The sequence below is a fragment of the Marmota flaviventris genome, chromosome 3, assembly GCF_047511675.1.
Source record: "Marmota flaviventris isolate mMarFla1 chromosome 3, mMarFla1.hap1, whole genome shotgun sequence".
In the NCBI taxonomy this organism is placed as follows: domain Eukaryota; kingdom Metazoa; phylum Chordata; class Mammalia; order Rodentia; family Sciuridae; genus Marmota; species Marmota flaviventris.
Window position 1 is genome coordinate 540131 of NC_092500.1, and position 27299 is coordinate 567429.

Below are 27299 nucleotides of genomic sequence, written 5' to 3' on the forward strand. Positions count from 1 at the left end.
CCTCGGCCACACAAAGGCCCGTCTCCATGGCAGCCGCGCGGTCCGGAGCGCTGCGCAGAGCGCGGCCCGGGCGCCATCGAGCCTCGTCGGCGGACGTGCAGGTACCGCGCTTGGGGACCGGGCCTGTGTGGGGAGTAGCACTGGGGCCGGGGCTTCGCGTCAGCGCTGCCCTGCTGTGGCCTGCCGCGCCCGGGCTCGGGGATCCGAGGCACTGCCGCTCAGAGGAGGGCGCCGCGGGCCTGCGCCGCGGCCGGTCGGGCCGGGGCCGGCTGCCCCGCCCCACGCGCCTCCGGGCGGCGGACGAGGCCTGCGGCGACGGGCGTTGGGAGACTGGCTGGGCCGGGCGGGGGCTCCGCAGTCTCTGGAGCCGCGTCTGACCCGATCTCGTTTCCGACCCTCCCTCTCTGCCCATGCCCCCACTCAGTGGCCGAGACCCTTGCAGCAGCGGCCGGCAGATCGCGTCGGTAGTGCGAAACCTCCGCGGCCCCAGCCCCCGCTAAACCTGCGCAGACACCTGGCTCTGCCGGGCTTTCCTCAGGAGCCGGACCCACCGTCAGGCCTCTGCAAGGCCTCCAGCCCCCAGGGACAGGGTTCCAGGGTGGAGGGCACCCGCGGCGGAGGAACCAACATCCAGCACTTCGCGAGGCCCCACGCCTCCTAGTAGGGTCTCCTCCGCCCCTCCTGGCGTGGTGTTTGGGTGGACACCAGGGACCCAAGAAGTCTTAGAACTTGGGGAGGGTGTTCAGCACTCAGGCCTTGCCCCACTGTTGGCCCTTCTCCTGAAGGGGACCCTTATGCATGGGCCGTCCCTCCCTCCTTCGAGGTCAGGCTGTTTGGCAAATTTGGGGGGTCCTGTGTCCTTTCTCTGGGGTCTCTGAGCTCAAGAGCCCTGGAGCTTCCTGCCACGTCACTTGCCTCCTCTTCCAGCTCCTGGGAGAAGGAAGGAAGGGTTCTGTCTGTGGCCACCATGGTAGTGGCAGGACTGGGGACTGAGGATGAGGCTAGGCCCCAAAGCTGATGGAACTTATGGGGCCAGGGGGATTCTCTGGGCTCTCAACTTGCCCTGGGGAAGTCTCTTTTGATTTCCAACTTCAGCCCAGCCCGTGTGCTGAGGGCTTTAAAGCTGAGCCTCTTCAGAAATCCCCCCCCCCCCACATACACACACAACCTACTGTAGGAGTGCAAGATTGGGTCTGCCCAGAGATGGGGGCTCTCGGCTGACTGCACCCCCAGATAGTACCCTGGCACCCAGGGAGAACCAACCGGAAAGGCAGACTGTGGTGAGAGGAGTCCTCCTTCCCTGGTCCAGAGGAGAAGATTCCCAGAAAGGTGGGGGTCAGTCAGCTCTAGCAAGTTGCACAGAAATTACTAGACCAGACTGAGGAACAAGCAGGTGGGCTGGCAGTTCTGAGCCACCCCCCCACACACACACACCTCTCAAACCCCACCACAAGGTCAGGGAGGCCTGATGTCTGGCCAGGGGCTCCTAGCCCCAAGAGCAGAGGGAAGTTACTGAGAAAAACAGGGTTTGGAATGTGAGTCCCCCCTCCCCCGCCGGCCGCCTGCCAAGAAGGAATTATTTTGGATTATCCAGCCGTGTCCAGCCACTCAAAGTGGGAGGCAGCCGTGAGAGAGGGATCCACTTCCGGGCCGTGGGTTGAGAGCCCCAAGAGGGAGGGACTGGCAAGTCCAGGCAGCTCCACCACCTCCTGAGGAGGCTGCTCAGACCGGTCAGGGAGGGGATGTGTCACCTTTGAGTTTGAGAAGGCCCCAAGGTCAACCCTAGCCTGCTCTGCAGTGGGCTCAGGCCCCCCTGAGGGAGGCCATGGTGGAGGAGGCATTCTGGGCACAGCTGGGGGACCTCCTTCATCCCATAACCCACACACCAGGGCCTCTGAGGCCACCCTACAGATCCAGGTTCAGGCACACCCCTCCGACAGGTCAAGGGGCCCCAGCAGGAGTGTTGATCAGGCTGGTAGGCAGATCCCTGGGGTCTCCTGCCAGCTGAACCTCACATCCTCTCGCCATCATTGAGGGGCAGCCCAGCCCTCACCTAGCACCCCCCATCCCCACCATGAGAATGTGGTGCTCCTCAGGACATCTCACAGGTGGGAGACTGAGGCCAGAGATGGTCCCTGAGGAGCCATCTGGGATGCTGCTGGGGTGGCTGCCTGGGACTGGAGGCTGCCGTGCTCCCTAGGAGGCTGTGTGCCCAGCAGCCACGCTGGGGAGACAGAGTGGGCAGCCGAGGCCCAAGGCAGGAAGCCCAGAGGCTTGGCCTTGGCCCAGGCAAGTGGAGCAGAAGAGACTGAATTGGAAGGCACTGGGTGGGCTGGCAGCCTGGGGAGGGGTCCATATGGCACACACCCCATCGCCACCAGGACATCAGCCATTCTGGGAACATTACCATGCCTCATCTTCTACCTGGTACCCACAAACTGAGGGTTAGTGCTGATGGCCCTCTGAATGCTGGGCATGGACAGGGGACACAGGAGGAAAGAGCTTCCAGCACCCTCCCTTGACATCACCCCTCCTCTGATAGGCAAGACCACACGGGATGCCAGGCCCCTGGCCTGGAGGGCTGCCGTGCTTTCTTGTGCCACTCCCCAGTCCCTCCTGCTGCAGCCTGCCTCCTGCCTTGCCATGCAGGTGTGGGGAGTAGTCTTCCCTGTTGAAGGGTTCCTGTGCCCAGTCTGCCTGGAGGAATGAACTGGTCAGCAAGGGCTCAGTCCACCTGTGGAAGGGCCAAGGTGGCCCCCCAGCCTGACCTCCTTTCCTTGAGGTAGATTCAGGTTCTTGGAGTGGGTGATTGGATGGGGTGGAGGCTCTCAGAGAGTAATGGCTGTTTACGTTAAGGGTGGGGCTGCCTCTGGGTTAGGGCTGGGCTCTGACTAATTATGGGCTGGGAAGGGCAGGGCAGTGCCTGTGATTGAGTTGGGGGCCACAGGTGGGTGGGCAGCTTGGAGGCAGCGACCCCTAGTTTACTTTGCCTTTCCAAGTCACATATAGTTCCTCTGCCTTCTTCCCCTTTGGGATTTTACACCCTGTGACACAGGCTCATACTTCCTATGCCTTGGGGTGGGGTGGGTTCCACCGCCTCTCTGGCCCCGACAAAGAACCCTACATTGACGTGGGTTCCCCAAGGGACAGTCGGGGCCCCAGGCCAATCCCTGGCACAGAAGCCTGCCTGGCCCTTCTGCTTTGTCTGGGTGAGAGCATTTGAAGGGCCAGCCTAGGCCTGGCCTGTCCAACCCCCAGCACTATCACCCACTCTGGGAAGTCTTTGTGACTCTGCTCTGCGGTGGGATTCAGGTCCCAGGTGGAGTCTGTGTGGCCAGGAATGGTGTAGCAGGCTGCTTACAGGATACTACAGACCTGCAGTACCCTTGGTGAAGATGCGTCACTGGGGAGGTCCCACCCTGGTCCAGACCTGGAGCTGGGGGTTTGTTTCCTGTCCTTTGTGGTCCTGTGGTCCTGCCTCTGCTGCCTAGCCCCCTTCACACACATACCCCCAGGCCCTCCTATGGCTGGTAGCCTCCCTGGGGGGGCATCCCATGGGCTAGACTTAGGAGGGGCTCACCCTGGCCTGGGTTCAGGGCTCCTAGGGCTGGGCTGGGCTGAGTGCCCACATCCTCTCCTCCTCAGCCTCTGAGATCCCTGGGGTTCTGAAACCCCGGCAGTTCCCCATTTTAGTGCCAGCTGAGACCTGGCTCAGGGCCTTGAGCAGAGAAAGGCAGGCTCTGTGATGTAGCCGTGGTTCTCACCCAAGTTCTCCCACCGCATCTGGGTCCCAAGTGCCTGGCCCCTCTGGTACAGCTGACCAGCAGTCCTCATGTAGGACCAGCTCAGATCTCTGTGCCGGAGGCTGCCCCAGCTGGGCATTCTCCTCAGCAAGAGGAAGGAGGAGGGAAAGGCCTTGTCCGCCTTTCAGGGGCATCTGCTCCCTGGCGGGAATGGCTCCAGTCAGCTGGCCCTGTGCAGGGTGGGGTCTCTCTTACCAGGTAGCTTTCTGTTCTGCCTCTGGCCCCTGAGCCATCATGCCACCCGTGTGGGGCCGTATGGGCCTGCCTGTCTCATTGGTGCCAGTTGCGGGGATATATCTGGGGGATAGGCAACTGTGAAGGCTTCTCAGCCCCAGCAGGGTGCTGAAACAGGTAAGAGGGTTTGCTGTTCTGCACATGTTCTCCTGGGCCCTTCCCAGGACCTAAGCTGGGGGTCTGAGGACCATGCCAGCCCACCAGTGTGGATCTGCCTTGGAGGAATGGAGAGCTTGCAGTGTGTGTTACAGAGGGCACAGCTTGACAGGAAGTTGGGGCTTGGAAATAACCTGAGCCTTGCAGGGACCTAGACTGGAAGGGAGGTTTAAGAACCAATAGGAGGCGGGGACGCTGTCATCCTGGCTCCCCTCCCTAGAGTTTTCAGAGCTAGGGCCTGCTATGGAGGAGAGTGAGGGTCCAGGACACACTGAGCCCAGCTGTGTGTTCTTTGCCTGGAAGATAACAACTGCCCTGGGGCAAGGAGAGAAGAGGAACCCTGGTTGGGCCTGCCTCCTGCCCAGTGACCTCACCCACTTGACAGTGGGACCATTTCTTCTGTCAATCAAGCAAGTGAGAGAAGCTATTTTAAGTTGAGCTGGGCAAGCTGGCAGAGATAAAGTGCCCGTGGTAGGAGGGGCTCCAGCTTGACCCACCCCTCCCTTGTAGCCTCAGAGATAATCCTCCAGATTGGCTTCCCTACCTCCACCTTGGCAACAGGCCTGATTTTGAGGACCACCCTGAGTATCCTTAGGACCCAGAAGAGGATGTCAGGATGGGAGAAAATGTGGGGAGACCCAGGTGGCCCCTTGTCCAGTAGTGTCTCCTGTGGAACCACTCCTTGTCTCCCTGGGTTTAACATCTAGACCTGAGGTCCATGGCCCCTAGCCAGACCCTCCTGTGTCCAAGCCCCTTGCTGAACTGAGCAGGTGGGCCTGCCCTCCAAGAGAGAAATGGGGGCTCCTCCCTGGGTGTGTTGCAGGGAGGCCAGGCTCCCACTCTGAGCTGGGCATATCTCCCCTGGGAAATCCCAGTTCTGTTCTCACTGGTTCAGCCCCAGGCTGGATTCCAGTACTGCCCAGCACTCCTAGTAGCACTGTGTGCCTGCCAGCCCCCTAGCCCAGGCTGGACAGGAGACTCATCAGGTAGCCCATTCCCTTGGCTGACATGGCCTGCCCACCTTTCCCACACAGCCCCTCCCTGGAGGCCAGCTCCTACCTGTCCACCTCTGAGAGCCTCACAGCCCGGAACTGACTGTGCTGGGACCTGGGGAGATCCCAAGTACTGGGTGTGGGTGTCTCCCTCCAGCTTCTTTTCCTGGGGACAAATCTGGGTACTGATGCAAGACCCCTTTTGGCAGGGTGCTTCCATCAGTCACAGACATGTGTGCCTGCACATGTGTGGTCACATGTGAGTGGTAGCTGGCACCCAAGTTTGGCGAGGTGCCCCAAGCTAATTGTAGGGTTCTGCTGTGATGGGGAGGCGGGGCTGGGGTGACCGCCGAGGCGCTGTGCTGACAGGCTGACAGGGAGATTACAGGCCTTGCTGGTTCCTCCCGCTCACTGGGGCCCTCACCCGTCCGCCCCCATATTTCCCCACCTCCTGCTCACCATGTCCCTGGAGGGGGGCTCTAGGCAGAGCTGGTTCTGGGCCAGCTGCATCCTGCATGAGCTTATCCAGCCAGGACCTAATCTCTCACCACCCACTGCTGGGGGTGAGCCTGGGAAAGGGGAGATGAGGTGGGAGCACACAAAAGGGGTAGGAAGGCAAACAGGCAGCAGCTCAGGGTCTCTGGGTCCCAAAAGAGCCCTTCTGTGGCCAGACTGCTATCCGCACTCTTGATTTGCTGAACCAGCTAGCCAGCTTTCCGCTGGCTTGAGTGACAGGACCCATTGTGTCCTCTCAGCTGGCTGAGTTTGGGGTCCTCTGGGAGCACCACAAGTTGATGAAGGGTGATATGCTGTGGGGAGCTAAGTTTGAAGGTCTGCGGTGTGGTAGGGACAGAAGTGGGGAGAAAGGTGTGGTAGCTGGAGCACAAAAAGGGGCTGTTAGTGGGAAGGAAGTGGTTCTGCAGGCCTGGTATATAGGGGCAAGGGGCCACCTTTTGCTCCCAGGGCTTGAGAGGACCTGCGCTTCTGGTGTAGCAGGTGGGTTGTGGTGGGGGTGGGGGGGGGGGAGGCTGAGGAGGCCACACACCATTGTTTCAGAAGTGGTGGGGGTGGGGAGCTCAATGGCTGGTAGCTTGAAGACCATGTCTAAGGACCCCACAGTGTTCAGAGGCTGCAGTTTGGCATGGAAGGAGGGACTAGGGCAGGCATCTTGGGGTTTTTCCGGGTGAACCTTGGGCACTAAGGACCAGGGGCTTGATGCAAGACCGTGGGCACTAGATGACCTTAGGCCTCAGACAGAGACTGAGGTGGCCTGGATGCATCCCAGGGTAGGGAGCATGGAAAGTGGACAAGCTGGAACTCAGGCTGACTCACCCCGAAGGAAAGCCTTTTGAGGAAGCCAGGTGTGCCTTTTGTAGCTGGACATATAGCCCAGACTTATGGAGGTAGGTGGAAGCCAGAACCAATAGCCTGGTCTGGTGGGAAAGAGGTAGGCACCCTCCACCTGGGAGGGGACCTTGCCCTGAGTCCTGTGGGAGGCTCTGGTCGCTGACGCAAGACTCAGGCAAGACTCAGGCTAGGACGTCAGTCTGTCCCTGGAGCCCCACCCCGCTCCTAGGTCAGGTTGCCCGGAAGAGTTCGGTCTTCACCTGGGGAGACTGTCACACGACGCCAACCCCAGGTTCGGGATCCTACAGGAGGCTGCTGGGAGTGGTGTCCTGCGTGGTTGGCTGACAGCTGAGTTGGGGAAGGAGCCCAGGGATCAACCCTGGGCAGGGGCGGAGCCACCAGCAGTGGGCGGAACCGTCCACTGCGGCCCCTTCTCAGGCCAGGGCGGACTTGGGTAGGTACTAGCCGGTTCTGCGCTCAGCTGTGCTTGATGCCAGGTAAGCGCCCCATGGGACGTCTCGCAGGGCCACGTAACCGTTTCCATCGCTGTCGTGTCTATGGCTCCGTGGGGTCCCCGGGCCTGATGAAGCTCACTCTGAGAGCAGGGGTCCACGTGTGTTCCCAGGTGTGTCCTGAGGTGCGGGGAAACACCCGGAGGGCGCGGGCGGGTGATCCCCGCGCTCTGGCGCGCGGGATTCGGCGGGCGGCGCCCAGGAGCGCCCGGCGGGGCCTCCTCTGCGTGGTTCCCAGGTAACCTGCCGCGTTCCTCGGAGAGTCCGGCGGCGCCGGGGGAGCGGTCCTGCCACCTGGGGCCGTCTGGGACGGGCCGGCTCGCGCTGGGTGTGGGTCCCGGGCTGCACTCTGACCGGGTCGCGGGCGGATGGGGCTGGGCGCGCGGTCACAGGCCGGCCTCGCGGGGTGTCCAGCGCCTGCCTTCCCAGGGGCCGGTCCGAGGGCCGCGGCGCGGCGTCCCGGCTTATCCTCCTCGCAGACCCCGCCGCCGGCCCCTCCCTCGGGCTTGTTTTGAAAACAGCGGAGGCTCGGATTTGGCGGCTCCGCGGCCTGTTTTGTTTCTTCTGATTTGTTTAACGCTCCCGGCTAATTGCAGATTTGCGTCGTCGTCGCCGAAGCGGAGTCACGCCTCCCGGCAGCTGGCTGCCGGCGGGGGAGGGGAGGGGAGGGAGGCGGCGCGGCCCGGACCTGCCTCCCCGTTAGAGCCCCCCATCCGGTCCCCTAGCGGTCCCCCAGCGCCCGGCCTGAGCTCACTGGTCCACCAACCTCTGGACCACCACAGGGCTTAAGGCCCTCCCCCACAGGGCTTAAGGCCGCTGGAGGGTTGTACCTGTCTGCACCTGGGTCTGAGCCTGGACTGCGGGAGGAGTCTGCCCTTTGTACACTTAGGCCTGTGTCTGAGCCTCAGCCTCGTGTTGGTCTCCGACCTTGCCTGGCTTCCCTTCTGGAACCCACAGCCTGCTGGATTGGCCAAGAGGGGCCCTCCTCCTGCTGGGCTTGACAGCTTCTCACTGATTTTATTTTAGTGTTAAGAAATTGCTCAATCTGACAGGGGTACTGTCGTGTGTGCCTGTAACCCCAACTAATGGGGAAGCGCAGGCAGAAGGATCACAAGTTCTAGAACAGCCCGGGCAACTCTGCAAGATCCCGTTTCACAATAAAAAATAGGGGGGGGGGGATGTACAGGCTCAGAGGTAGAGCACCCCTGGGTATAAATCCCAGTATGGGGAGGGGCAGGGGTGCTCAATTTAAGTTTGTTTGAAGATGCTAACATGAGGGATAGGGCTGTGTAGCTCAGTGGCAGAGCACTGGCTCAGCATATGTGAGGCACTGGTTTGACTCTCAGCACCACATAAAAATAAACAAAATAAAGGTATTGTGCCCATCTACAAACTAGAAAGAAAAAATAAAAAGATGCTGACATGGAAAGATCCCCCCACACACTCTACCCCAGTCTAGAGCCCTGTGGGTAGGCTGAGTCCTGGAACCTGGGGTACTCAAACTAGCACTGCCCAGCAGGACTGGGGAGGGGGACAGGACAGATCACCCCAGCCCTGGGGCCTATCTGAAGGAGACTGCTCTTCAGGTCCCTCTTGCTCTCCTTCCCCTGGGGTTAGGGGTGGATAGAGCTAGCCTGTGTGCGGGGCCTGGGGGACAGAGAGGGACCTGCGGAAGAAAGCCATGGCACCCCAGATACGTAGTAAGGGGCTCTAGCTGGTCCTACACAGCAAGGGCTTCAGAGAGGCCAAGGTGCTTTGGGGGCTGGAGTAGGGGATCCAAGTGCTCTCATTCCCCTTTGCTTTACACCCACCCATAGGGCCCCTCAGTGAAGACCATAGAGGATGAGTGACAGTCCTGCAGGGCCCATCTGGGAGGGCATCTCAGGGTTCTGAAGAATGGGTAGGAGTTTTGCAGCCCTTGGAGGTGGAAACTGTTATTAGCCCCAGCAAACTCATGGGGACACTAAGGCACAGAGCAGCTTTGTAAGTAGTCCACATAATCCAGCTAGAAAATGGTAGAGCTGGTGTGGGAACCCCATGTCCTGGCTGCAGAGCTGGCCCTTGAGGTGGGACCGCAGCCTCCTTGGCGAGGCCCTGGAGCTGGGGCTCTGGCCTGCTGGCCTGGCCTGGGAGCACCTAGGAAAGTGGTCATCTGGGCTATGGGAAGGACATCCTGAGAGAAGGTGCAGTCTGGTGCTTGGGGCAGGATGGCAGGGGGGAGTTGCAAGCCTGAGTCTGGCTGTCCAGGGCCCCAGAGGGCTTAGTGACCTAGAGGGCTGAAGGGATCCTGGTTTCATTGCCTAGGGAGACTGCTGTGTGGTGGGCCTGCCTGGTCAGCGTATTCCTTGGGTCAGACCCTTATGGGGTGTGGACTCAAGATGAGAGTATTCCCTCAGGAGAGGCCAGCCTCCCTTGACCTTAGCAGACCCCCTGTAGAGAGCTTGAGGTCTGCCATGAGGAGAAGAAGCTTGGGGGGGGGGGGGAGGCTGAGGAATCACCTTGGGTGATTATCAGGTGTATCTCTTTTTATTTAGACAAGTAATATTTAAATATGGTCTTATTTTTTTTTTCCAAAAAATGACAAAGTTACTTGCTGTCCTAGCCCCCTCCTCCCTTACCCCAAGATTTCCCACTGTTTTCAAGTTGGATAAAGGCTTTTAAATCTTTCCAGCACTTAACACTGGTGAAGACAGGTGGGTGGAACCCTGTTCCACAGCCTTCCCTCCAGGACAGGTCTGGGCTCTGCTGGGTCAGCACAGACCACCACCTCATTTGCCACGCAGTTTTCCAGGGTGCCTCTGGTCTCTGGTGGGATACTGTGGTTACTGGTTTTTCCCTACAGCAAGCCAGCCATACTGCAAGGTATTGTGCTATGCCTCCCGACAGAGAGTAAGGAGCTATACATCCAGACTGAGAGGAAACAATAGCAGGTGTTTCCGAGGGGCTACAGTGTGACATCTCAGGGACTTTTCATGAATGAATTCATTTAGACCTTATAAACCTCTGGGGTAGCTCACTGTTATTGTCTCCATTTCACAGATGGGGAAATGAGGCACAGAGAAGTAACTTGCCCAAGATCACACAGCTAGTAAGTAGAAATGTGAGTTCATGGATCTGCATGTTTTTCAGAAAATAGATGTTGTAATCAAAGTAATAATGCATACCTAGTTTAAAAAGGCTAAAATACACTGCCCCTGCCTGTGAGCAGAGAAAAGGGCACAGCCACGCCATGTTCTGGAAAGACCAAATGAATGTAGAGGTGTCTGAGGGAGGGGTGGTGCCAGGATGAGGTCCTGTCTCCCTCCCCCCGCCATATGGAGCAGAGATGGGTTGGGGTGATCCAGCCTCCTAGTGTGACTCTCTCCTTTCCTCCTAGAGAGTCTCAATGCCTGCCTGGAGTGGAGACTGATGTGGAGCCCCTGAGCCTCGGTGAGTGGGTGGCTGGGGCTGTGCAGACTAGCTAGAGTGCTGGGACCCAACCCTCCAGGTGTCCTGATGCTGTCTGGGCAGGATATGTCCATGCACATCTCTCTTGCCCTTCCCACATCCTGTCCTGGTTGGATAGATCAATGGTCGGACCTAGAGACAGGAGCTCAGAGGGCAGGGGTGCAGTGTTTAGGCTCAGTTGATCCTGGGAGGGAGTGCTTCCCTGAGTTCCCCGGGTCTTGCCCAGGGGGACTGGGCACTGGGTTCTGGGAACATAGGCCTGAAAGTTTGGGCTGGGGGTGGGGTGCCCGCCCAGACACTTCCCAGCCTGCAGTAGCCTGGAATTTAAGTGGCTTCTTGGAAGTGCACCTCTGAACTTCAGTTGGGAAGAAGGCTGGTGCCGCTGGGGAAATCCCCACCAGCCCTGTAAGTGGGGGTCCTAGACTGAGTTCAAAACAGGAAGCGCCCGCTGCCGCCCCCTCATTCCAGGAACCAGCAGCAGGAAGCCAGCCAGCTGTGCCTGGCGCCGCCTGTGGCCTCAGCTCTGTAGTGGTCAGGTGGGCGCCCTTTGCTCCTGGGCCGGCGGGACAGGTCGCCTGAGGTCTTGTTTGTCCAGGAAGTAGAAGAGCTGGGGAGTGCGATCCCAGCCCCTCCTACCACCCTATAAGGCCTGAGGTTTGAGCTGTGCTCCGCCCACTGTCTCAGGGGGTGCTGGGGCAGATCCTGGCCTCCAGGCAGTATGCCAGGCAGCCACAGGGTATCCGGGCTGGGGCTACAGCGTCAGGGTCTACTGGGCTTCATTGGGCCCCCCAGGTATGCCAGCCCAGGTTGGCGTTAACCAGAGGGCAAGAGCCACCTCTATTGCCCTGGGCTCTTGTGAGTCAGCAGGTCAGGGAGGGACCCCTCCACCAGTGCCCAGAGTGCTGGCAGAGTGGGGCCAAGGCAAGAACTTTCCTGACCCTTGGCGGCCCCCACTGAGTCAGCTCCAGGTTGAAGCCCTCACTTTGCACTGGCAGGGTCCAGGCTGCATCCCTGTTGGGTGGCTCACTGTGCCTCCCCCCAGCATTCCATTCATTCCAGGCTGGGCTGCCTCTGGCCTGGCCCCAGCCCGGGAGCAGGAGCAGCCAGCACTTGGGCCTCTGGCCTCTGGGGTTGAGGAGTACTGCCCAGTGCTGTGCACCTTTCCTGGCACAGCCGGGTGCTGGCTGGCCATGGAGGCCTGGGGTGTGGCAGTCCTCTCCTGCTTTCCCCTCCTCTCCCTGGACCAGCAGCCAGGCCAGAGAGGCCCATAGACCCCTGCCCTGGGGTCCTGACTAAGCCGCACCTTTTCCACCCTGACCGCTCCTATCTTGGTGACGCCTGGGTCCCCCTGCTCCCCCCACAGCTGCCGTGGAGCACCTTCACCTGTCCTCTAGCACTTTTCAGCCTCCCTGCCATCTCCAAGCAGCCTGACATGCCCACCTCTGGATATCCTCCAGGGAATCTTAAGTAGCCTGCTGGTGATCCCCATTTCTCGAGGCCTCTGGGCTTATATCGATGTTTGGGGACCCTGGGTGCAGGGTCAGGGTTCTGTGAGAGACAGGAGCTGCCTGGCCAGGAGACCTCTTCTGGGATGGGAGGCTGGCCAAGGTCAGCTCTCTCCCCCACCACCCCTGTGATCCTGGGGTGGGGAGGGCTCTGTCAGTAGGGGGTTGCTTCTTCTTCATTTGGTTACTTTCTCAGGAGGTTTGAGAAGGCTTATGGCCAATTGGAACAGAGAGATGCAGAATGGAAACAGAATGGTTATGGCCTGGGCTGCCTGTGGCCTGGCCATAACCCTGGAGACCTGAGCAAAGGCTTGATAGAAGAGAGGCAGGGTCCATGAGAACAAACCACCGCATTCCAGTCAGCCCAGTTGCACCCAAGGCCTCCAGGCCATGACCAGATCAGACACCTTCCTGCTCCTCTGAGGATGGACACCGACTGTGGTGCCTCAGGGCGGGTGTGCAGTGGTCAGAGGCAGATCAGTAACTTTCCTGGGTGGCTCCAGGGAGGTGGGCCAGGCTGGGTCAGAAGGCCTGGTGGGCGCGTGGGGCAGCTGAACCAGGCACAGCAGCCCAGTTCACTTTCAGCTGCATCATGTGGAGAGCGGGGTATGGTCCCCCTGCTCACGTGTCAGGGTCTGTCAGTCAGCCTGGGGCCCATGCCCTGTGACCATCTGTAGTTTCTTGGGGTAGAGGCATGTGTGTGAATGTTCTGGGGGACATTGCTTTGGGGACCAGCCTGCAGGACGCTGAGTGCTAGGAGGTGGAGGCCAGGACCCGACTCCTGTGTGCAGTGGCCAGGCCTTAGCCCCACTTGTAGGTTAGACTATGGCAGAGTTTCCTGAGAAGGCTGGGAAATGGTGTCCTTCAGTCTGCGGGGGCTGTTCCCCCACTCATTCGAGTCCCCAGCCCTTCTGGCCTCTGTTCTGGTCATTGGGGGCAGGAAGGAGGGGGAAGGATCCGAGGCTTCTCTGACCCTTCTCTCTCCCCATAGGGACCTTGGGAGATGGCACTGCCACTGTGGGCCCTGACCTTCCTGGGGCTGGTGGGCCCGAGTGTGGGCCTGCGGCCCCGCAAGCTGAACGTCTTCTGCAGCGAGATGGAGCTGAACCACCTGGTGGTGGACGAGGCCTCAGGTGTGGTATACGTGGGGGCCGTGAACGTGCTCTTCCAGCTGAGTGCGGACCTACACCTCCAGCAGCAGGCCGTCACAGGCCCCGCCCTGGACAACAAGAAGTGCACACCGCCCATCGAGGCCAGCCAGTGCCATGAGGCAGTGCCCACTGACAATGCCAACCAGCTGCTGCTGCTGGACCTGCCCGGGAAGCGCCTGGTGGAGTGCGGCAGCCTCTTCAAGGGCATCTGTGCCCTGCGTGCCCTGAGCAACATCTCCGTGCTTCTCTTCTACGAGGACGGCAGCGGCGAGAAGTCCTTTGTGGCCAGCAACGACGAGAGTGTGGCCACCGTGGGACTGGTCAGCTCTACAGGCCCCGATGGCGAACGGGTGCTGTTTGTGGGCAAAGGCAACGGGCCGCACGACAATGGCATCATCGTGAGCACCCGCCTCCTGGACCGGGCTGAGGGCAGGGAAGCCTTCGAAGCTTACTCAGACCACACCACCTTCAAGGCTGGCTACCTGTCCACCAACACACAGCAGTTCGTGGCGGCCTTTGAGGATGGCCCATATGTCTTCTTTGTCTTCAACCAGCAGGACAAGCACCCAGCCCGAAACCGCACACTCCTGGCACGCATGTGCAAAGATGACCCCTCCTACTACTCCTACGTGGAGATGGACCTGCACTGCAGGGACCCCAGCGACCCCCAGGGCCCTGCCTTCGGGGCCTGCCTGGCAGCCTCTGTAGCCACACCAGGTGCCACCGGCAGGGTCCTCTACGCTGTCTTCAGTAGGGACGGCCGGAGCAGTGGGGGGCCTGGGGCGGGCCTCTGCCTATTCCCGCTAGAGGAAGTCCATGCCAAGATGGAGGCCAACCGCAACGCCTGCTACACGGGCACCCGGGAGGCGAGCCGGGACACCTTCTACAAGCCCTTCCATGGCGACATCCAGTGTGGGGGCCACTTGCTGGTGCGTTTCTTTGGTATCTTCAGGGATTTCCACATCCCCTCCTGCTTGGAAGGGGTGTGAGGGCGTTGTAGCTGGGGTTCAGGTCGGCATGACGCGGTGCCTATGGGTGCTGCATCTCAGTGTGTCCGTTTAGCACCCCAGTGCCACACGTGGAGTGAGCACAGGACACAGGCGGAAGGTCAGCTTGGATCTCCAGTGGAGAAGGTCCTTAGGGCAGGAGGGCTGACGCCTGCTGATGACACTGTGTCTGCAGGGCGCCAGCAAGAGCTTCCCGTGTGGTTCGGAGCACCTGCCCTATCCCCTGGGCAGCCGTGATGGACTCACGGCCACGGCTGTGCTGCAGCGTGGAGGCCTCAATCTGACAGCTGTGACGGTGACCGCTGAGAACGGCCATACTGTTGCTTTCCTGGGCACTTCTGACGGCCGGATCCTCAAGGTGAGGCCCTGGGCCCAGCAAGGAAGGTTCTGTCAGGCTGTCTGTGGGCAAGGGCCTGACCCTCACAGCTGCCCTCCTGCCCAGGTGTACCTGGCTCCTGATGGCACCTCAGAGGAGTACAGCTCCATCCTCGTGGAGATCAACAAGAGGATCAAGCAGGACCTGGTGCTGTCTGGAGATCTGTCCAGTCTATATGCCATGACCCAGGACAAGGTCAGCCTAGGTGCCGCCCCAGGAGGCTGTGGGGCCCAGGCCACTGTGACAGGCCTAGGGTGCCTCTGCTTGGGTTCTTGGACACAGGGCAGCCAGGTTGTGTCCCAGACAGTGCTGCAGCCCAAGACACCATTAATTCAATCCCTGTCACTATGGCCATCTGTCCTATGCCTCAACTGCAGCTCCTCTCTGGTCCTTCCCCACCCCATCTTAGCAGAGGGGACCTGGTTCAGTGTCCGAGGTATGGAGGGAGACAAGGAGCCCCTTAAGCCAGCCCTAGGAGTTCCCAAGATGCTCAGGTGCCCCCCCAGAGGGAGGAGGTTCAGAGGACCTGGGCTCAGGGAAGCAGTATAGCCAAGACCTGTCCCATCTGGATCCTGGACCACATGGCCACCAGCCAGGGTCATCTGGAGCCTAGTCTGCAACTGCTCCTAACACCTACAACCTGAGTTGGAGCTGGGTTTTCAAGGCCCAGAGGTGAAGGTGGGGACAGGTTGGTAGTCCCAGGAGACCAGGGGCTGAGAAAGGCCCTGTGTCTGCAGCCGTGTCCCCATGGCCCTGCCACCCCTAGGTGTTCCGGCTACCAGTACAGGAGTGTCTGAGCTACCCAACCTGCGCACAGTGCCGTGACTCCCAGGACCCCTACTGTGGCTGGTGTGTCGTCGAGGGACGGTGAGCACCTTGGCCTTGCCCTGGAGGGCTGTGAGCTGGGGACAGCCCTGTCCTGGCCAGGACAAGACCTACATGGGGGCCCGAGGGTACTAGGGTTGAAGCCACCCCTTGTCCTCACAGATGCACCAGAAGGGCTGAATGCCCGCGGGCCGAGGAGACCAACCACTGGCTGTGGAGCCGGAACAAGTCCTGTGTCACCGTCACTGATGCCCAGCCTCAGAACATGAGCCGCCGGGCTCAGGGGGAGGTGCGTAGCAGAGGACGGGCGTCACTGGTGGTCGGTCAGGTGTAGGGCAGAGGCAGGGCCTAGAACTGTTGAACAGTCAGGGGATCCTTTGGGGCTGGGTAGGGCGAGATCCTGTGTACCCAGAACAGACCCAGGCCCCACCTGGGAGCTGCCAGAGAATGGGCAGGCAGAACCCAGTGCTGGGGGGTGAGGGCTCCTGGTGTGAGCTACTGTCCCTTTCAGGTGCAGCTGACCGTCAGCCCTCTCCCAGCCCTGACCGAGAAGGATGAGGTGCTGTGTCTCTTTGGTGAATCACCACCACACCCTGCCCGTGTGGAGGGCAACGCCGTCATCTGCAACTCCCCAAGCAGCATCCCCAGCACACCAACTGGTCAGGGTGAGGCCCCGCCACAGCTCCTGGGAGCAGATCTCCTCCCCTGGGCATGCTGTGCTCTGATCCACTCACGTCCATCACTGAGCTCACAGGAGCCCGTGCTGGGCAGGCTTCCCGGGTGCACGTCCAGAGCCTGGGGTAGGATGGTGCTGGGAGGTGGGGTGCAGACGGCCCTGCCTGGGGGCTGGCAGGACAGCCCCTGAGCAGGTGGCCCCATGTACCCGTGCTGTCTGCAGTGGGCCCCACCCTAAGCAGGAGCACGCCAGCCTTGTTTCTCCCCAGAGCAAGAGGAGCCAGGAAGGCTCCCCTTACCAGTAGTGGCTGGGCCAGGTTCCAGGCACCAAGGTCTCTGCAGAGGCTCCTGTCCACTCCCAGCCCTGTACAGCCTGAGATAGGCAGTTCTGTCCCAAAAGGCAGGGGAACTCATCAGTAGGCCAGGCAGGGCACTGTGCCCCTGTCCTTTGAGTTTTGGGGGCAGTGACGTGGATAGGGACCTGGCAGACCCTCCCGCCCAGACTCCAAGGAGCCACTGCCCTCCGCGAGAGGGGGCAGCCAGGCCCAGGGGAGAAATGCGAGCTCCAGCCTGGGAGCTGACCTGACCGAGGTCTGATGGCAGGTGGAAGGCCTCGCTATGCCCTGTGTTCCTGGCTCTGACAGGGGAGACCCAACTCCAGGTCCTTCCCATCTCCTGCCCCTCGCCCCTCCAGTCTGTGGCCTCCCCTGACACGGTCCCCCACTGCTGTCTACAGACCATGTGGCTGTGAGCATCCAGCTCCTCTTCCGACGAGATGATGTCTTCCTCACCTCCCACCAGTACCCCTTCTATGACTGCCGAGAGGCCATGAGGCTCGTGGAAAACCTGCCGTGAGTCTGCCGCCCCTGGACGCCTCTCATGGCCTTCTGCTGCCCCTGGAGCGCCTCCCCCAGACCTGGACTCCTCTCACGGCCTTCCTGCCCCTCTCCCCAGGTGCATTTCCTGCGCCAGCAACCGCTGGACCTGCCAGTGGGACCTACGGTACCATGAGTGTCGGGAGGCCTCGCCCAACCCCGAGGAGGGCATCATTCGCGCCCACATGGTGAGGGCCCTGGGGCTGTGGGGGCCTGGCTGCTTGGCTGTGGCTGGGCAGCACCTGACCAGCATCATTCTCTTGTAGGAGGACAACTGCCCACAGTTCCTGAACCCCAGTCCTCTGGTCATCCCTATGAACCACGAGACAGATGTGATTTTCCAGGGCAAGAATCTGGACACAGTCAAGGTGGGGAGACCTGGGCCAGGCAGGTGGGGGGGTCAGGGGGGCTTGCATCCCCCCTTGGAGCTAGGGCTCCTGGTAATCACAGGGATGTTCAGAGGCTTCTGCCCACCTGGGTAGGACTGGAGTGGTCTCGGGGCCCAGTGGGTCATGTTGGGAGAGGATTGGTTACCAACCCCAGGAGCACTGAGGCTTGGGGGTTCTCAGGAGGAAGGCCAGGGCAGATGGGCTGGCTTGTCCAGAGCATCCTGACTAGACTGTCTGTAGGGGTCCTCCCTGTATGTGGGCAGCGACCTGCTCAAGTTCGAGGAGCCAGTGACTGTGCAGGAGCCGGGGACCTTCTTCTTTCGGACGCCAAAGGTATGGTTCTAGAACAGGTAGGTCAGGCTCCCTGACCTGAGGGTCCCTGGGAGGCATTCCTTCCAGGATGGTAAGGGGAGGGGCCTGGACCTGGCCAGGGGCTCGCCACCCCACCCTATAGCATGTGTCCGTCTGCTTGTCACCAGAGGACATATCCCTTTCCCCTCCCGGGTACACCCAGCACACTGTGTGTGTGTGTGTGTGTGTGTGCGCACTTTGTGTCTGACGTCCTCCTACTTCTGGCCTCAGCAGTGAGGGGACCATGTGGCTATTGTGTGATCACCCTGGTGACCCCTGGGGCCAGAAAGTGCAGTGTATTCCCATGTGTCCCCTCAGCTGTCCCACGATGCCAATGAGACTCTGTCCCTACACCTGTACGTCAAGTCCTATGGCAAGAACATTGACAGCAAGCTGCAAGGTGAGTGGGTCCAGGCAAGGGTGGGAGTGGGCAGTCAGGTGGTCCAGCTGACCACTGCACTTTCCTCCACAGTGACCCTCTACAACTGCTCCTTTGGCCGCAGTGACTGCAGCCTGTGCCTGGCTGCTGACCCTGCCTATAGGTGTGTGTGGTGCCGTGGGCAGAGCCGGTGTGTGTACGGGGCTCTGTGCAGCAATGCCACGTCTGAGTGCCCGCCACCAGTCATCACTAGGGTGAGTTTTGTTCCAGCCTGGCCTGGGCCCTGTCCTCACATCCCCAGCCTGCCAGAGCCACCAGGTCACTGTGCTCTGCCAATTTCAGATCCAGCCTGAGACTGGTCCCCTGGGTGGGGGCATCCGCGTCACCATCCTTGGGTCCAATTTGGGCATCAAAGCAGATGATGTCAAGAGGATCACTGTGGCTGGACAGAACTGTGCCTTTGAGCCAGAACGTTACTCTGTGTCCACCCGGTAAGTGGGTAGCCCTCAGACTGGGGCCCCAGGACCCATGGCTGGGCAGGTGGAGACCTGAGGACGGTGAGGGACCTAGAGCAGGTGGGACGCACTCCCAGGTGTGCAGGAGCCCGTGGGTTCTGTTCCGCCAGGATCGTGTGTGTGACCGAGGCTGCAGAGATGTCCTCCACTGGGGGCATCGAGGTGGATGTCAACGGGAAGCTTGGCCACTCACCACCCAGTGTCCAATTTACCTACCAAGTAAGCACCTGGGCCTGAGTGCTGGACTCCATTTACTAGCTGGGAAGGTTGGGGGCTGCTGAACCCGGGCTCTGTCCTGCAATCTAGCAGCAGTTACTGTGTGGTGGAGGTCCAAGCCTGGGCGCTGCGTCCCCCAGGCCCCTGCACTAACCCCACACACCTGTTACTCTTTCAGGAGCCCCAGCCCCTGAGTGTGGAACCAAGGCAGGGGCCACAAGCAGGAGGGACCACGCTGACCATCAGTGGCACCCATCTGGACACAGGCTCTAAGGAGGACGTGCGGGTGACCCTCAGTGGCGTCCCTTGTGAAGTGTGGGTGTCGCCACAGCTGCCCAGTCTGGTTGGCCCTGGCCCTGGGGACAGGATAGGGGTATTCCCACCATGACCATGAGTCTGCCCTGGAGTGCGCCGTGGAACCAGCCCAGTGTGCTGACCCAGGGCTGGTTGATGCTGACTGGCACCTCCCACCCCAGGACCAAGTTTGGGGTACAGCTGCAGTGCATCACAGGACCCCAGTCCACTCTGGGAGAGGTGGCCCTGGAGATCTCCTACGGGGGCTCCCGCGTGTCCAGCCCTGGAGTCTCCTTCACCTTCCGGGAGAACCCAGTGCTGCGGGCCTTTGAGCCGCTTCGAAGCTTTGTCAGGTGCAGCCCTTCCCCACACTGGCCAGTGCCCCTCCTTTCCCCGACCAATATCGTGTCCAGCTACCTCCTTGGTGCCCTCTACTGACCTAGCTCAAAGGAATGTGGCAGGGTGGGGCAGGGCGGGACAGGGCTGGGCAGCAGGAGTCCTCTGGAAAACCCCACTGCACCCAGATGGGCTTCCTCCTAGGCACGCTTGGGCACGGTGCTCTCAGGCCCCAAGTGCCCCTGCCCTGCCTGTGACACGGCTGCATGCCTCCCCTGATCTGTGCCCATGCCGACCTGTGGTGGGGACACATGGGAGGTGGTGGGATAGTCTGCAGGGCACCTACCCCAGCTGCCAGGCGCCTCCTGCTGAAGGCACCACTCCCATCCCCTAGTGGTGGCCGGAGTATCAGTGTCACTGGTCAGGGCTTCAGCCTCATCCAGAAGTTTGCCATGGTGGTCATTGCTGAGCCCCTACAGTCCTGGCGGCGTCGGCGGGAGGCCGGACCCCTACAGCCCACAATGGTCAGTCCTGGTGTGGCCCAGGGGCTCATGGCCGGTGTTGACTAATGGGGATGTGCCTGTGAGGGGCAGGTCTGCCTCTAGTGGCCTAATGGCCTGGCCCTTTTCTACAGGTCACAGGCACTGAGTATGTGTTCTACAACGACACCAGAGTCGTCTTCTTGTCCCCGGCTGTCCCCGAGGAGCCGGAGGCCTACAACCTCACAGCACTGATACAGATGGATGGGCACCGTGCCCTGCTCAGGACCGAGGCCAGTGCCTTCGAGTATGTGGCAGACCCCACCTTTGAGAACTTCACAGGTGGCGTCAAGAAGCAGGTCAACAAGCTCATCCATGCCCAGGTGATGATGGCACAGCTCTGGGGCCCTGGGGTATGGTCTGGGTTGAGTGCTCCCTCTCGGCCATGCTGACCTCTGCTGCCCTCTCAGGGCACCAATCTGAACAAGGCGATGACGCTGCAGGAGGCCGAGGCTTTTGTGGGTGCCGAGCGCTGCATCATGAAGACACTCACTGAGACGGACCTGTACTGCGAGCCCCCAGAGGTGCAGCCCCCGCCCAAGCGGCGGCAGAAGCGAGACACCACACACAACCTGCCCGAGTTCATTGTGCGTGAGGCTGGGAGGTCGAGAGGTTGCCTTCCTGGGCTGGTCCAGGGCGACCACGGCGGCCTCGCCTCCCCGCACTGAGCCTTCCTCCCTCACAGGTGAAGTTCGGCTCCCGCGAGTGGGTGCTGGGCCGGGTGGAGTACGACACGCGTGTGAGTGATGTGCCGCTCAGCCTCATCCTGCCGCTGGTCATTGTGCCCATGGTGGTTGTCATTGCTGTGTCTGTCTACTGCTACTGGTAAGCCCCTGGGCAGACTGTAGCACCCCCATGTTCCACACACAGCCTCCGGAAGGGTCACGGGCACCTAAGTGGCCGAGGACCCTCTGTGCCCTGCAGGAGGAAGAGCCAGCAGGCTGAGCGGGAGTACGAGAAGATCAAATCCCAGCTGGAGGGTCTGGAGGAGAGCGTGCGGGACCGCTGCAAGAAGGAGTTCACAGGTGCGCCGCCTCTCAGGGTGGGCAGCCAGCGCGCAGGGCCAGGGCTGTGTGGCCAGGCCTGCCTCACCCCCCACCCTCCTGTCCCCCAGACCTGATGATCGAAATGGAGGACCAGACGAATGATGTGCATGAGGCGGGCATCCCCACGCTGGACTACAAGACCTACACAGACCGCGTCTTCTTCCTGCCCTCCAAGGACGGCGACAAGGATGTCATGATCACGGGCAAGCTGGACATCCCGGAGTCGCGGCGGCCTGTTGTGGAGCAGGCCCTGTACCAGTTCTCCAACCTGCTCAACAGCAAGTCCTTCCTCATCAACGTGAGCAGGATTGGGCCCCGGGGTGGACGGAGGGCTAGGTGGGACCGGGTGCCAGACAGAGGTGCCAAGTGGGCTCTGACGGCTGCCCCACAGTTCATCCACACCCTGGAGAGCCAGCGTGAGTTCTCCGCCCGTGCCAAGGTCTACTTTGCATCCCTGCTGACGGTGGCACTGCACGGGAAGCTGGAGTACTACACAGACATCATGCGCACGCTCTTCCTGGAGCTCATGGAGCAGTACGTGGTGGCCAAGAACCCCAAGCTGATGTTGCGCAGGTGTGTGGGTGTGAGCAGGGGGCTGGGCCATGGAGGGTGGCCCAGGGGTGGAACTGTGGCCCAGGTGACAGACACAGCTAGCTTCAACCCCTTGCTGCCCTGTGTTCATGCTGCTGCCCCTATCTCAGCCTCAGGTCGGGGCAGTGGGGATGGTGGCTGGGTGGCCTGTGTTGCCCACACGCCTGTCTTGTCGGGGACTCGGGGCCTGAATGGAAAGGCCAGGCTGGTGTGAGAGTTGGCAGGGCTGGAAAAGCCATCTGGGCCTTGGGGGTGCAAGCATACTCTGCATCCTCAGGTCTGAGACAGTGGTGGAGAGGATGCTGTCCAACTGGATGTCCATCTGCCTGTACCAGTACCTCAAGGTGGGTCCCCCAGGAGTGGAAGTGGAGTGAAGTGGTGCCACCCCTCTAGGTGCCCAGCAGCTGTGGTCAGTCCCACCCCTCCTGCTCATACAGCCACCTGTCTTACTCCAGGACAGTGCTGGTGAGCCCCTGTATAAGCTCTTCAAGGCCATCAAGCATCAGGTAGAAAAGGGGCCAGTGGACGCCGTGCAGAAGAAGGCCAAGTACACCCTCAATGACACCGGGCTGCTGGGGGATGACGTGGAGTACGCACCCCTGGTGAGCCGCCCAGGGCCAGCGGGCTGCGGGGACCCTTGGAGGCTGGGCAAAGGAGTATGGACCCCACCCTGCTGCAAACAGGAGCCTCGAGGGCCAGGGGGGCCAGGGGTTCCCAGGCCAGCACCAAGACCACAGCCTTCCCTGGGTCTGCATCTATGTGGCACATTGTGCTGGGCATGTGCCAGGTGGCCGATGCATGTCATGCTCAGGAGGACTGTGTCTGGTGGCGTGGGCGTGTCCTGACCCCAGGCCAGGTGCTTCAACACCCCAGCCCACAACAGGGCACATGGGGTGGTAAGTGGGTGCACGAACTCCTGTGAGGTCGAGTGGCAAGGTGAGAGTGGGCCGCCCCTGAGCTAACCCCAGACTGCCTGCTAAGCCAGGGGAAGGGCAAAGCGGAGTCCTCTTAGGTGCCCCAGGCAGAGGTGGTGAGGGGGTCTCATCCCCACCCTCTCTTTATCCTGCGTCCCTCTGCAGACGGTGAGCGTGATTGTGCAGGATGAAGGGGTGGATGCTGTCCCGGTCAAGGTCCTCAACTGCGACACCATCTCTCAGGTCAAGGAGAAGATCATTGACCAGGTGTACCGCACACAGCCCTGCTCCTGCTGGCCCAAGCCGGACAGTGTGGTCCTGGGTGAGCACCCTGGGGCCAAGGGCACAAAGCCCTGGGCTTGCTCTGTGTCCCCAGAAGGGATCTTGCTGGGGGCTTCTGAGTTGGGGACAGGCAGTCAGCCGGACCATGTCCCCCCACAGAGTGGCGCCCTGGGTCTACAGCCCAGATCTTGTCTGACCTGGACCTGACCTCCCAGCGGGATGGCCGGTGGAAACGCATCAACACCCTGATGCACTACAACGTGAGTTTGGGCAGCGAGCCCAGGCAGTGGGGTGGGCTGGGGTCCCCAGTGCCAGGGACTCGCGGCCCACCCTCAGGACTCTGTCCTCAGGTTCGGGATGGAGCCACCCTCATCCTGTCTAAGGTGGGGGTCTCCCAGCAGCCAGAGGACAGCCAGCAGGACCTACCTGGGGAACGTGAGCGTGTGCCTCCTGCCCACCCCATGTCCCCTGTCCTCCCTGTGTGGCCACCTGGGGAGCTGCTAGGTGCACAGGGGACTGGCCAATCCTCAGCTCCCCACTCCTTACAGGCCATGCCCTCCTGGAGGAGGAGAACCGGGTGTGGCACCTTGTGCGGCCGACAGATGAGGTGGATGAGGGCAAGTCCAAGCGAGGCAGCATGAAGGAGAAAGAGCGAACCAAGGCCATCACCGAGATCTACCTGACGCGGCTGCTCTCTGTCAAGGTGGGAGGTGGGCAAGTTGCGCATGTGCACATGCACCCTAGCGCGGCCACTCGAGGGTCACGCCGAGCCCCTCCCTACAGGGAACACTGCAGCAGTTCGTGGACAACTTCTTCCAGAGCGTGCTGGCACCTGGTCACGCGGTGCCACCGGCCGTCAAGTACTTCTTCGACTTCCTAGACGAGCAGGCAGAAAAGCATGACATCAAGGATGAGGACACCATTCACATCTGGAAGACCAACAGGTGAGGCCGCAGCGGCCCCGCTCCGCCCCGCCCCGCCCTCCGCCCGCTCCGCCCCGCCCTCCGCCCGCTCCGCCCCGCCCTCCGCCCGCTCCGCCCCGCCCTCCGCCCGCTCCGCCCCGCCCTCCGCCCCGCCCTCCGCCCCACCCTCCGCCCCACCCTCCGCCGCCTCTCACAACCTGTCTTGGTGCCGCAGTTTACCGCTCCGGTTCTGGGTGAACATCCTCAAGAACCCGCACTTCATCTTTGACGTGCACGTCCACGAGGTGGTGGACGCCTCCCTGTCGGTCATCGCGCAGACCTTCATGGACGCCTGCACGCGCACGGAGCACAAGCTGAGCCGCGTGAGTGCTGCGGGGGGGGGGGGGGGGGTCGCATTGGGGAGGAGCTGCCTCAGCTCCCCGGGAGGACCTGCTGGACAGGGTCCACGCCAGGTGACCTGGGGAACCGTGGTGAGTGACTGAGATGGGAGTGAGTTTGGGAGGTACCAAAAGCAGTCCGGTGTGAATCTGCACGTTTTGGGGTCAAAGCTTAGGACAAAGCCAGGTAGAAGGTGGCCAGAACCATGGGGCTGCCTCTGAAAAGATCCCTGGGACGTTCTACTCTCTTCTTGCAGGGACCCTCGCTGTCCTCTTCCTGGGGTCCCCACTCTCCTCTTCCTTGGGATCTCCCCCCTTCTCTCCCTAGAGGGCCTCCTCTCTCTAGCCCCCCTCCTTTTTTTGTGGTCCTAGGGATTGAACCCAGGGCCTGGTGCATGGGAGGCAAGCTCTCTACCAACTGAGCCACACTCCCCAGCCCCGAGCTCCCGCTCCTTGCATAAGCAGAAATAGTTTTGCTACAAAGTACAAAAATATAGTTTTAGTTCTTTATTTTTACCCCTTTTTTTGGTAGCATTGGGGATGGAACCTTCCGCATGCTAGGCAAGCAGTCTACCACCCAGACCTCTGTTGTTTTGTTTTGTTTTGTTTTTGTACTGGGGACTAAACTCAGGGGTGCTTAACCACTGAGCCACACCCCAACCCTTTTTATTTTTTATTTTGAGACAGGGTCTTGCTAAATTGCTGAGACTAGTTTAAAACTTGTGATCCTCCTGCTTCAGCCTCCCACGTTGCTGGGATTACAGATGGACGCCATCACACCCGGCCCTTTTTGATTTATTTTAAGACAGGGTGTCACTAAGTTGCCTCAGATGGCCTTGAACTTGCAATTTTCTTGCTTCAGCCTCCCAAGCAGCTGGGATTACAGGCATGTGCCACAAAAATGATTTTTTTTTTTTTTTTTTTAATGAAAGCTTCGGGAGTCTGGGGAGGGCTGACACTGTTCCTCTTGGTGGGGATCCTGAGCTGGTATGACAGGGCTTCATCCCATAGGACTCGCCCAGCAACAAGCTGCTGTATGCCAAGGAGATCTCCACCTACAAGAAGATGGTGGAGGAGTGAGTGCTGCCTTGCCCTGGATCCCCTGTGGTCGGGAGGAGGGCGTGGGCTTGCTGTGGGTTCCTGGGAGGCCCCGAGGCCCACCCTCAGACTCCTACCACCGTCCCTGCAGTTACTACAAGGGGATCCGGCAGATGGTACAGGTCAGCGACCAGGACATGAACACACACTTGGCAGAGATTTCCCGGGTGAGCGGTAACAGGCCTGGCAGAGTGGAGCCTACCCTCCCGCTGCCCCAGGCTGAGCCAGGGGTGAGGTTATGGCAAGAGGGCGGGACTGGGAGGGCTGGCTGCTCAGGCTGCTTGGACCTGGTGTGACTGCCCTGGAGTGGGTAAGCACAGCACCCTGGGCATTGTGTGGAGTGAGCCTGCGAAGCCTGCCCCACCCGCTGTGCCTGCCTCGCTGACTGGCTGAGCTCCTCATTGGAGCAGGAGAGGCTGCTCGTGTGTGTGTGTGTGTGTGTGTGTGTGTGTGCGTGTGTGTGTGCGCGCGCGTGCGCGCGCTTGCACTCACATGCACACACTACCACACAGCCACCACAGCGCAGTCTGACGCTTCATGGGCTGGCCTCCCTGTCTCCCTCTGGGGTGCCACACAGTCTGCCTGCCCTGGGGCTCACTGGGTGACACTCTCATCCCCAGGCACACACAGACTCCCTGAACACCCTTGTGGCACTGCACCAGCTCTACCAGTACACACAGAAGTACTATGACGAGGTAGGGTCTGGTCCCTGGGGTGGGACACATGGGACACTCCTCCCTAGACTGTGATCTTCATGCCAGCACCCTTCTCCCCACCTGCCCAGATCATCAATGCCCTGGAAGAGGACCCTGCTGCCCAGAAAATGCAGCTGGCCTTCCGCCTGCAGCAAATCGCCGCTGCTCTCGAGAACAAAGTCACCGACCTCTGACCTCAGACCATCAGTGCAGCCGGGGCACAGTGCAAGGTGCCCACGCCTGGTGCTGGGTGGCCCTGTGGCATGAGGCCCCGTTAGCAGTGGCTGACTATCTCTCTCCCCAGCAGAGGATGTACCCCGGCACCTGGGGGGGAGGGTGGCGGGCCCACTCCTGCTATACTGTGTCGACCTCTTGAGCAATACTGCTGGGCGCTCTGGCCAGCACCAACTCCTGCTCGCACCAGCATCAGGTGCTCTCCATGGGGAGCAGTTCGCAAACGTGCCTTACCAAGCTGCCTGGGCCACTGGGGCAGCGGGGCCCCAGCCTCCCTCCCAGTGCACCAGCAGCCTTCTCAGATGCCCTGGGTTTGGCCTCCGGTGGGATCTGAGTGCCTGCAGTCCCCAGGGCAAGTTCTTGGACTGAGTGTCTGTCTGTCAGCCAGATGGAAGGAGGAGAAAAAGCGGTACGATGCCCCCTGACCTCACCTGGCCTTCCCAACGGGGCACGGGCACTCGAGGTGGACTCAAGGGCCCCTGGGCCCCACCTCGAAGGTCAACTGGACGTCAGACGTCAGGGCTCGGGTGGCCAGAGGGGACTCAGCAGACTGGGGGTCCCGGTCTTGGCCTGTCAGACAGGCTCCCTGCAGGCCCACCCAGATCTGGGGGGGTCAGGGAACAGCTCCACCAGGACCACCACCACCCCCCCTTTTTGTAAATCTTGTTAATTGTAAATCCAATACAGTCGTCTTTCTCACTCTGCTGGTCTGCTGGGCTCCTCCTGGGACTGCCCTTCTCCTCACTGCTCTCCTCCCTGGGCCTGCACTGCTCACGGATTCTCCCTGTGCACATGGGCCACCTCGGGCCCGAGGGCTGCCCTGCTGGACACAGGGATTGGAGCAGCTCCAGCACTGTCTGTCGCCTTGCTGTCTGCCTCGGCCTCTTCATCTTGGTCTGGGCTGCAATGGACTGCACAGAGGGTGGCCAGTGGGATGTGAGCCTTGTTCTCACCTGTGCTCAAGTGCAGGTGTGATGGGGGCTGGTTAGGTTGTGTGCACACGGCACCTGTGAGGCCTGGGCTTGTTCCTTCCACCCATTATGACTGAGGTCCACTCTGTGCCTGGCACAGTCCTAGACCCTGGGACCCAGCAGCAAGCAGGGCAGGTCTGCCCTTGGGGAGCTTCCTCCTGCTCCCAGAACACCCCCACAGGGAGCAAAGTGGCCCAGCTTCCTTCTGGCTGGATCTTTTGAGTTCCGTCTTTCTGAACTGCCC

General features: G+C 60.9%; 1 protein-coding gene across 4 annotated transcripts; it reads left to right on the top strand.

Moving 5' to 3' along the window:
* Window positions 1–26783, top strand: Plxnb2 (plexin B2). Of its 4 annotated transcripts, none has more exons than XM_071609370.1 (38): window positions 17–101; window positions 10084–10144; window positions 10421–10473; window positions 12988–14076; window positions 14330–14512; window positions 14597–14725; window positions 15297–15397; window positions 15518–15644; window positions 15867–16020; window positions 16767–16881; window positions 16985–17093; window positions 17172–17273; window positions 17535–17627; window positions 17964–18045; window positions 18118–18278; window positions 18367–18515; window positions 18650–18758; window positions 18934–19070; window positions 19232–19402; window positions 19780–19909; window positions 20020–20247; window positions 20335–20511; window positions 20610–20749; window positions 20849–20949; window positions 21039–21268; window positions 21362–21543; window positions 21839–21905; window positions 22017–22163; window positions 22641–22797; window positions 22917–23017; window positions 23108–23192; window positions 23306–23460; window positions 23541–23701; window positions 23895–24042; window positions 25069–25133; window positions 25247–25322; window positions 25776–25850; window positions 25940–26783. In XM_071609370.1, the coding sequence occupies exons 4-38, from the start codon at window positions 13000–13002 to the stop codon at window positions 26042–26044; spliced, it is 5529 nt and encodes a 1842-aa protein (XP_071465471.1). In that variant the 5' UTR covers window positions 17–101; window positions 10084–10144; window positions 10421–10473; window positions 12988–12999; the 3' UTR covers window positions 26045–26783. The 4 variants fall into 4 exon arrangements, with proteins under 4 accessions (XP_071465469.1, XP_071465471.1, XP_027808952.2 ...); XM_027953151.2 differs by having other exon boundaries at window positions 10084–10132; XM_071609369.1 differs by lacking the exon at window positions 17–101 and adding an exon at window positions 7011–7029 and having other exon boundaries at window positions 10084–10132.
* Window positions 26784–27299: the final 516 nt, after the last annotated feature.

Bases quoted from the DNA above. Each gene is read 5' to 3' on its own strand.
- Plxnb2 (XM_071609368.1), top strand. From the start codon at position 27: ATGGCAGCCGCGCGGTCCGGAGCGCTGCGCAGAGCGCGGCCCGGGCGC. The intron at 18,046-18,117 runs GTGAGTGGGTCC...TTTCCTCCACAG, and splicing joins CATTGACAGCAAGCTGCAAG to TGACCCTCTACAACTGCTCC. The intron at 18,759-18,933 runs GTAAGCACCTGG...TTACTCTTTCAG, and splicing joins GTGTCCAATTTACCTACCAA to GAGCCCCAGCCCCTGAGTGT.